Here is a 9,595-nt window from a genome sequence, read left to right as displayed (position 1 = left end):
TTTGCCTTTCATCCTTTCGGGGTCGATAAATTAAGTACCAGTTACGCACTGGGGTCGATATAATCGACTTAATCCGTTTGTCTGTCCTTGTTTGTCTTCTCTGTGTTTAGTCCCTTGTGGGTAATAAAGAAATAGGTAAAGGATGATGATAAAATTCAATTCAATTCCTCTTATCACTTAGTCAAAAAGCATTGCTCTTTTGCCTGATGCCTGGCAGAAGAAAAAAATCCCTTGCATGTCACCAAGGGACTATACAACAGTGACATCGCAACTCATTTCCACAGCTGAGTGAACCTAAAACGAAATGTCTTGCTCAAGAACACAGCACAACAATTCGGTCTGGTGGTCTACCTTACATCTGTAAGTCCAATTCTGTAACCACAGACCCATGCGCCTTTACACTAACTATAGCGAAGGTTACATACTAGTTATATTTAACAATCAGTCAACGAAAACAGCTATAACTTTCCCACTGCTGGCCAAAATACTTGTTCGTATTTCTCCATAAAATTACAGTTTATGTTTCCTATCTCCTCTCAATATTTACTGCAATTAATCTATGTATTTCATGGAGTCATTCAAATGGAACTAGAATTTCCAATACGACTTGAAACGAAACGATTCACATAGAATAAAAATTAAAGAAATAAATATTTTTCGGAAATTACTGAATAAATTCTTTCGTTTTTTTTCATCTACCTTTATCGAAAGACAGCACCAGAACATTTAACAATGCAATGACTGTTTTTATATCTTAAATAAAGTATTTAGAAATAATACTTATATTTTTTTAAAATCTAGGTGCGTGTTAACAGAAACTAATTACATTTCATCGTTTATATTTCCGAGTCTAGTTTTATAATTTCTTTTGTCAAAGTTTACTTGGGGGCTTTGGCGCCAAGAAGGAAGTATTTGGTGTAATTAAAGATATTTCACTATAAATGCAGATTTATGTAGCATGACAGGTAAGATATAATAATACAGGTATTTTAGTTAAGTAATTGGACATGGGTAATGTAAAACCGTTTGATGCTGCTCGTCAAATATTGATATTAATTCTATTCTCTACATATTATGGTTTATAGGTTATTCCACCGATCATAGTTTTGTTTTCATTTGGCGATCTTTCGTCTCTAGTAGACCTTTCCGTCGATTTCCGTAAAAAACATTTTTTTTTTTACATATGGGCTTGCGGGAACTTTTGAAGTTCACACACACACATGTACATCAATGCTTCCCATGCAGGGTAACTTCAAAAGAACTTCCCTCGTCATACAATCGCTTTTTCTTAGTCTCTTTCGCTCTCATTACTTCAAAAGTTCCCGCAAGCCCATATGTAAAAAAAAAAATTTTTTTTTACGGAAATCGACGGAAAGGTCTACTAGAGACGAAAGATCGCCTTTCATTTTTTGAAAAGATATTTTCGTGTTTAATAATGCTTATCACATGGTCAACATTTGGAATGTCAAAGATCTTTGTGTAATATGAAAACCGTTTTGGGTGACACCTCTGGATTAAGAGATCGGAAGAGATAAATATATATATTGGGCCATTCAGGGCGGCTAGCTGGCAGAATCGTTAGCACGCCGGGCGAAATGCCTAGCGGTATTTCGTCTGCCGCTACGTTCTGAGTTCAAATTCCGCCGAGGTCGACTTTGCCTTTCATCCTTTCGGGGTCGATTAAATAAGTACCAGTTACGCACTGCGGTCGATATAATCGACTTAATACCTTTGTCTGTCCTTGTTTGTCCCCTCTGTGTTTAGCCCCTTGTGGGTAGTAAAAAAATAGGTATTTCGTCTGCCGTTACGTCCAAATTCCGCCGAGGTCGACTTTGCCTTTCATCCTTTCGGGGTCGATTAAATAAGTACCAGTTACGCACTGAGGTCGATGTAATCGACTCAGTCCCTTTGTTCTTGTTTAGCCCCCTGTATGCAATAAAGAAATAAATATATTGGGCCATTCCACAGTATTTTGTTCTACTGCAATAGCCTGGGTTTCAGGGGGCCCACAGCTTTTTAATATTCTCCCAATGAGCCCGAGGGACCTACACAAAGTATATGTAGATGTTTTCAAATCAAAACTGGATCTCTTCCTGTCGAGAGTCCCAGATGAACCTACCATCGCTTGACAACCGATGCTGGTATGTTTACGTCCTCGTAACATAGTGGTTCGGCAAAAGAGACCGATAGAATAAGTACTAGGCTTACAAAGAATTAGTCCTGGTGTCGATTTGCTCGAATAAAGGCTGTGGCTCCAGCATGGCTACAGTCAAATGACTGAAACAAGTTAAAGAGCAAAATCTCAACTATGTATTTTAAGTATCCTTTATATCTTATACTGTTTTTTCTTTACTATTTCAGAATGACAAATGACATTGGCATCACAGAATTGAGTACATCTGATACATCGTCAATATTTATTATCTTTTAAAGACTGAAAATGAATCTTATACAGAACAGATATAACTCTCCTTATATAAATCTGTGGCAAATTACTGGTAAATATTTTTTTTGAACTGAAATTCAAAACAATAATTGTCTTCTTGACTGTCTGGAATATGTACAAGATAAGTTTGCATCTGAATTAAACTTGGATGGATTTATAAAGGAGTTTGCAACCCAAATCATGTATCAACAAGGATCACAGTAGTATAAATATTTATTAGGACGAAAATATATCAACATCTGGAAATTGTGAGGAAAGAACAATGATGGAAGATGAATTATGTGAGAATAAGTTTAAGTCTAAATTACAGATTGAAAGTATTGATTTGCCTAGTGACATGAATAATGAGGAAGGGAACACATCACTCCACTGTGAAATTTGTGGTAAATCATTCTCTAAAAATTGTAACTTAACTAGGCACAAACATATTCACTCAGGAAAAAGAACATATCACTGTGAGATCTGTAGTAAATCATTCTCTGGAAGAGGTTCCTTAAACCAACACAAACGTATTCACACAGGAGTTAAACCATATTTTTGTGACATATGTGGTAAATCTTTTTCTCGAAAGATTCGTTTAACTCAGCACAAACGAATTCATACAGGAGAAAAGCCATATTCCTGTGATATCTGTGGCAAATCATTTCCCCTAAAAGAACATGTGACTAACCATGTACGTACTCACACAGGAGAGAAGCCATATCATTGCGAAGTCTGTGAGAAATCATTCTCTCAACGTGGTGATTTAACCAGACACAAACTTATTCACACAGGAGAGAAGCCACATCACTGTGAAATCTGTGGTAAATCATTCTCTCGAAATTCTCACTTAACTCAGCACAAACGTGTCCATACTGGAGAGAAGCCATATCAATGCGATATCTGTGGCAAATCGTTCTCTCATGGAAATAATGTAGGTGTACACAAGCGTATTCATACAGGAGAAAAACCATATCATTGCAATATCTGTGGTAAATCGTTCTCTCAGAATGGGGAATTGACTTCGCACAAACGTATTCATGAAGGGGAGAGGCCACATCACTGTGATGTCTGTGGTAATTCATTCTCTCAGAAAAGTCAATTAACTGCACACAAATGTTTTCATAGAGGGGAGAAACCATATCAGTGTGATATCTGTGGTAAATTATTCACTCGAAATGGACACTTAACAAGACACAAACGAAGTCATACAGGAGAGAAACCTTATCACTGTGATATCTGTGACAAATCGTTCTCCGTAAGAAGTAACTTGACTAAACACAATCGTATTCACACAAGAAAGTAACCATGCTGATGTGATATCTGCAGTATATCATCTTCTCATGGAACTAAGATAACCGTATATGAGCATATTCATGCAGGAGGAAACCATTTTATTGTGATATCTTTGGTAAATAATCCTCTCAAAATAGTGATTTGATCTCTCACAAACATAGTCACTCAGGGAAGAAACCAAATCCTTTAAAATCATCATCCGAGTCAGAATCATCATCATCATCGTTTAACGTCCGTTCTCCATGCTAGCATGTGTTGGACGGTTCGACTCTTAGAATCTTAGATGGATAGCAATGGTACATTGTTAAAAAGCATAACCAACATCAAGAGCAAAATAGATGGAGAAAAGAGTAGGAGCAAGTATGTCTCCTTGCTTCACATTGTTATCAATTGAGCCTGGATCTGATAGGGTAACATAAACCTTTAGCACACTGATTTGCCCCTAGAATAGTGTCCCTTGTCACTGCCTTATTTTTGAGGGAACTACAGACATGAGCAACTACTGTTTTAATATTGTTATAACATATTGTGTGTACAGACTTGATTTTTTTGTATACTAATAAAGGAATGGATGACTATTTTTATGTAAAACGTGAAAGAATAGTCAAAAGAGTTGGCCCTCAGAAATATACTTCCTTTGGGCCAGTACTTTCTTTAAATCAGCCAGCTATGGATGATAGTATCCCCTCAGTACATCGTTTTTCTATATAACTAAGCATTGACTGTCTTCATCACCATCATCGTTTAACGTCCTCTCTCCATGCTAGCATGGGTTGGATGGTTCAACGTTTCTACAGCTGGATGCCCTTCCTAACGCCAACCACTCCGTGAGTGTAGTGGGTGCTTTTTACATGCCACCTGCACTGGTGCCAGGCGAGGCTGGCATCAGCCACGGTCGGATTGGTGCATTTTATGGAAGCCAGTCGAAGCGGCACTGGCTTCGGATGGTGCTTTTTACGTGTCACCGACACGGAAGCCAGTCGAGGTGGCGCTGGCATCGGCCACAATTCGGATGGGGCATTTTATGGGATACATGCCACCAACACAGAAGCCAGCAAGATTTCTACCAGAATAACTTCAAATGCAGGAGCAGCTATTTTTGTTCTGTAAAAAATAAAATTACCTTTGTGGAATGATAAGACTGAACCTTTTGTTCCAAAGACACCAAGGATTATTCTAAAGGACCACAGGGACAATTTCTATAGTAAGACTAATTTGCCCAGGTAAATCGGGCTTAGGTAGACTGAGCAAAGCTATTATTGATAAGTATATACCTGTAATTAAGAATGCGATAAAGTTGCAGGTTTGGTCTAACATGAATGAAGTAAAATGGTTTAATGGAATTGAAACAAAAACAGAAATAAATTTTTACAGATTGATATAAATAATTATTACTCTTCAATTAACCCTATATCGTTAAACAAAACTTGTTTGCAAGAAAAAACTTGACGCTTCTTTAGAAGCACACCTCTCCAAGAAAATGACGTTTACTTATGAAAAAATGTTTGGAAAATGGGAAATATATCCAAAATAAATGAAGTATGCAAAAAATTGTAAATTGTTAGCATTTTGTTTTTTGTGTCAGAGACAAGTACTGATATGAACTTCATAGAAACCGGTAGAAGTATTTAGATAAGAGCAAACTATTGTGAGAGAATACTGGTGGGGGTCAACATCTACAATGTTTCCCTAGAAATTTACAGATACCCTTTTACTTGTTTCAGTCATTTGACTGCGGCCATGCTGGAGCACCGCCTTTAATTGAGCAACTCGACCCCGGGACTTATTCTTTGTAAGCCCAGTACTTATTCTATCGGTCTCTTTTTGCCGAACCGCTAAGTGACGGGGACATAAACACACCAGCATGTCAAGCAATGCTAGGGGGACAAACACAGACACATACATATATATGACGGGTTTCTTTCAGTTTCTGTCTACCAAATCCACTCACAAGGCTTTGGTCGACCCGAGGCTATAGTAGAAGACATTTGCCCAAGGTGCCACGCAGTGGAACTGAACCCGGAACCATGTGGTTGGTAAACAAGCTACTTACCACACAGCCACTCCTGCGATGCAGATCTGTTAATTCACTTTCCATTATAAAACACAATCACTTGGCCAAGACGTCTACACTTGATAGAATGACGAAAGGTACAAATGTATGACGTTTAAATGTAATTCTCTGATACATCTGGTCCAACAAAACTAGTGTTGGTCACAGAGAAAGGAGACACATTGCAGGGGATAAACGAGGTAGATCTTCACAACTAATTTATACTGCTTTTGAGGTGATGGAAGTTATGTTGTTATCATAGCAGCATTAGAAAGTTTGATATGACAGTTAAACGTAATTTTGAAATTATTGTATACAGTGCTCAGGTGCACCACAACTTGTCAGAAAATGCGTATAAGGTGTATGCAGTAAAGTAAAAATGTCTGGGAAGGGACATGATATGATATATATATATATTTTTTTTGTGTAGGGGTTCCTTGAGACATGTTATTTATTTTAAGGGTTACGCAAGGGTAAAAAGGTTGAGACACACTGGTCTACAGCTTCCCTCTTGCTACTTCACCGGTAACGTTGCACAGCAGTAAACATAAAAAAAAACATGATGGTAATTTGATTTTAATTTAAAATAATAATAATAATGAAATTATTGTATACAGTGCTCAGGTTCACCAAAAACTTGTCAGAAAGTGCGTATAAAGTATATGCAGTCATGTACAAATGTCTGGAAAGCGAACAATGTATGAGTCAGATACATGCTTGTGTGTGTATGGAGGGGAGAAAATCAGGTGTAGTGTTGGTGAATCTCAGGAAGCATGGAAGTTTTGAAGGATGCAGTGCTCCGACAACTAACAACTGATGCCGGCAGTTTGTTCCATGCTTCAGCAACTCTTAGCGTGAAAATATGTTTCCGAAAGTCATGGGAGCTGTGCTGTTTTCTGACTTTGTAAATGTGTCCACGGGTGTTAGACGGGTGGAGTTTGAAAAAGTGCTCAGAGTTATTGTTAATAAGATGATTAATAATTTTATGGGTGTCTGCATATTCAGTAATGTACGAATGTCTGGGAAGTGAACAATGTATGAGTCAGATACATGCTTGTGTGTGTATGGAGGGGAGGAAATCAGGTGTAGTATTGGCGAATCTCAGAAAGCATGGAAGCTTTGAAGGACGCAGTGCTCCGACAACTAACAACTGATGCCGACAGTTTGTTCCATGCTTCAGCAACTCTCAGCATGAAAATATGTTTCCTAAAGTCATGGGAGCTGTGCTGTTTTGTGACTTTGTAAATGTGTCCATGGGTGTTAGACGGGTGGAGTTTGAAAAGGTGCTCAGAGTTATAGATTGTAAGATGGTTGATAATTTTATGGGGGTCTGCCAAGTCAGATGCCAGACGTCGGAGTTTCAATGTGTCCATGCGCCCAGGGAAGTAAGGTGTTCAGGTAGATCTAGATTGTTTTGATTAGAATATAAAGAAAATCCTTTGTGTATCCTTAGACTAGTGAAGATGACCGTAATGAGGTAGACATTAATAGTAAGAGTGGGAGATATCCGAATTTCTATTCAATATTTACAGGAGGTGGGGTGGAACTACGGCAATGTGGATCTTTGACTAAATTTTTTTCACTCTCAGATGTTACTAATAGTCAAACTTACAGAATTCGGGTCTTTTTGGTTTGAACGGCAGTTTTTCTAGCAGTGTCATATGAAATTGTCACCCATAATTATGACCCCTAGTATCGATCTATTGCATTTCAATCTGTTTTAGGGTTAGGGTTGAGTGGGAGGGTATCTTTTTTTTCTTCACACATGTGAATAAACCCAATCTGTTTCTTAAACGAGGAACATATTCATATGGCACAGAATGTTTTTTTACCTCAATGGACATCATTGATTGGTTGAAATTGCAGAAATTGAAGAAAAAAACCCAACAAATATCTTACAAACTTTAGAATTTTCTCAATAAAGCCAAGAGAAAAAGATGTTTTATAAACACATTCTACCAGTATACACATTCTACCAGTTATCTAGAAATTATGTTAAAAACTGCCGTTCAAACCGAAAAAATCCGAGACAACTTTATTTGAAATAACTTTTTTTAAAAATTATAAGTCCCTATTCTGTCTAGCAGCTTATAAACAGAAACAAACTACATTTCGCCGTTTGTGTTTCCGAGTCTATTTTTATAATTTCTGTTAAAGCTTACTTCGTGTTAAATTGCGTCTTCGTCCAGACTTCTGGTGTAATTGAAAAATATTTCACTATAAACACAGATTTATGTAGCATAACAGGTAAGATATAATAATACAGATATATTTTAGTAAAGGTAATTAGACATGAGTGATCTAAAACCTTTTAATGTTGTTTGCCTGATATTAATATTAATTCTATTCTCCACTACTTTAATTAAAATCAATTAAACAGATTTAGGCGTAACTATACATGTGTGAAAATAATATTTTGGAATAAAACGTTCGACAAATACTTTCAGATTATGTATATTACGATTTTCAGCGATCTTTCGTCTGTAGTAGACCTTTCCGTCGATTTCCGTAAAAAAATTTTTTTTTTTTACATATGGGCTAGCGGGAACTTTTGAAGTAATATACATACATATACACATACACCGAGTAATAAATTTCAGTTATCTCTTTCTTTCACACATTACTCTGTCTCTTCACACACACTAACAGAAGCACTTCACTTACACAACATACTGTCTGTCTCCCACACCCCATCAAACACACACACACACATGTACATCAATGCTTCCCATGCACGGTAACTTCAAAAGAACTTCCCTCGTCATACAATCGCTTTCTCTTAGTCTCTTTCGCTCTCATTACTTCAAAAGTTCCCGCAAGCCCATATGTAAAAAAAAAAAATTTTTTTTTACGGAAATCGACGGAAAGGTCTACTAGAGACGAAAGATTGCCCGATTTTCTCGGAATTTGATATGTGCGCGAAAAATAATTGGTGGTGTTAATTTTCACACTTGAAACCGTATGAAGAAACAAAATTGAAGTTTAAGAATTATCCATCCCCGCCCTAAATTTTGTTTTCACATCGAATTCTCACATAATCGTAATCTACACTATCTGAAACAGATTTGTGAAAATTTTAAAGAAAAAAGTATTCAATAGGCGTAGGAGTGGCTGTGTGGTAAGTAGCTTGTTTACCAACCACATGGTTCCAGGTTCAGTCCCACTGCGGGGCACCTTGGGCAAGTGTCTTCTACTATAGCCTCAGGCCGACCAAAGCCTTGTGAGTGGATTTGGTAGACGGAAACTGAAAGAAGCCCGTCGTATATATGTATATATAAAATTTTAAAGAAAAAAGTATTCAATAGGCGCAGGAGTGGCTGTGTGGTAAGTAGCTTGTTTACCAACCACACGGTTCCAGGTTCAGTCCTACTGCGGGGCACCTTGGGCAAGTGTCTTCTACTATAGCCTCAGGCCGACTAAAGCCTTCTGAGTGGATTTGGTAGACGGAAACTGAAAGAAGCCTGTCGTATATCATCATCATCATCATCATCGTTTAACGTCATATATATATATATATATATGCGTGTCTGTGTTTGTCCCCCTAGCATTGCTTGACAACCGATGCTGGTGTGTTTATGTCCCCGTCACTAGCGGTTCAGCAAAAGAGACCGATAGAATAAGTACTGGGCTTAAAAAAGAATAAGTCCCGGGAGTCGAGTTGCTCGATTAAAGGCGGTGCTCCAGCATGGCCGCAGTCAAATGACTGAAACAAGTAAAAGAGTAAAGAATTTTAACAATTGGATATTTTTCTGAGAAAACAATCAAAACTCTTCTACACCTTTCCGAAAACATTTCTCATAACAAATTCCAGTGGAATCCTA

The 9,595-nt window shown here is 37.5% G+C and overlaps 1 protein-coding gene across 1 annotated transcript in view; it reads left to right on the top strand.

Moving 5' to 3' along the window:
• Positions 1–878: 878 nt before the first annotated feature.
• The window catches only part of LOC118768610 (zinc finger protein OZF-like), a 19,764-nt gene continuing 11,047 nt past the window's right edge, over positions 879–9,595 (top strand). The window contains exons 1-2 of the mRNA XM_036515415.1: positions 879–965; positions 2,362–3,705. Of these exons, the coding sequence (XP_036371308.1) occupies positions 2,709–3,705 (997 nt within the window). The 5' untranslated portion in view covers positions 879–965; positions 2,362–2,708. The remainder of the gene's footprint in view (positions 966–2,361; positions 3,706–9,595) is intronic.

The sequence above is a fragment of the Octopus sinensis genome, linkage group LG30, assembly GCF_006345805.1.
Source record: "Octopus sinensis linkage group LG30, ASM634580v1, whole genome shotgun sequence".
Classification (NCBI taxonomy): Eukaryota; Metazoa; Mollusca; class Cephalopoda; order Octopoda; family Octopodidae; genus Octopus; species Octopus sinensis.
The sequence above is the reverse complement of the archived record's forward strand: the minus strand, read 5'-3'. Positions and strand labels throughout refer to the sequence as shown.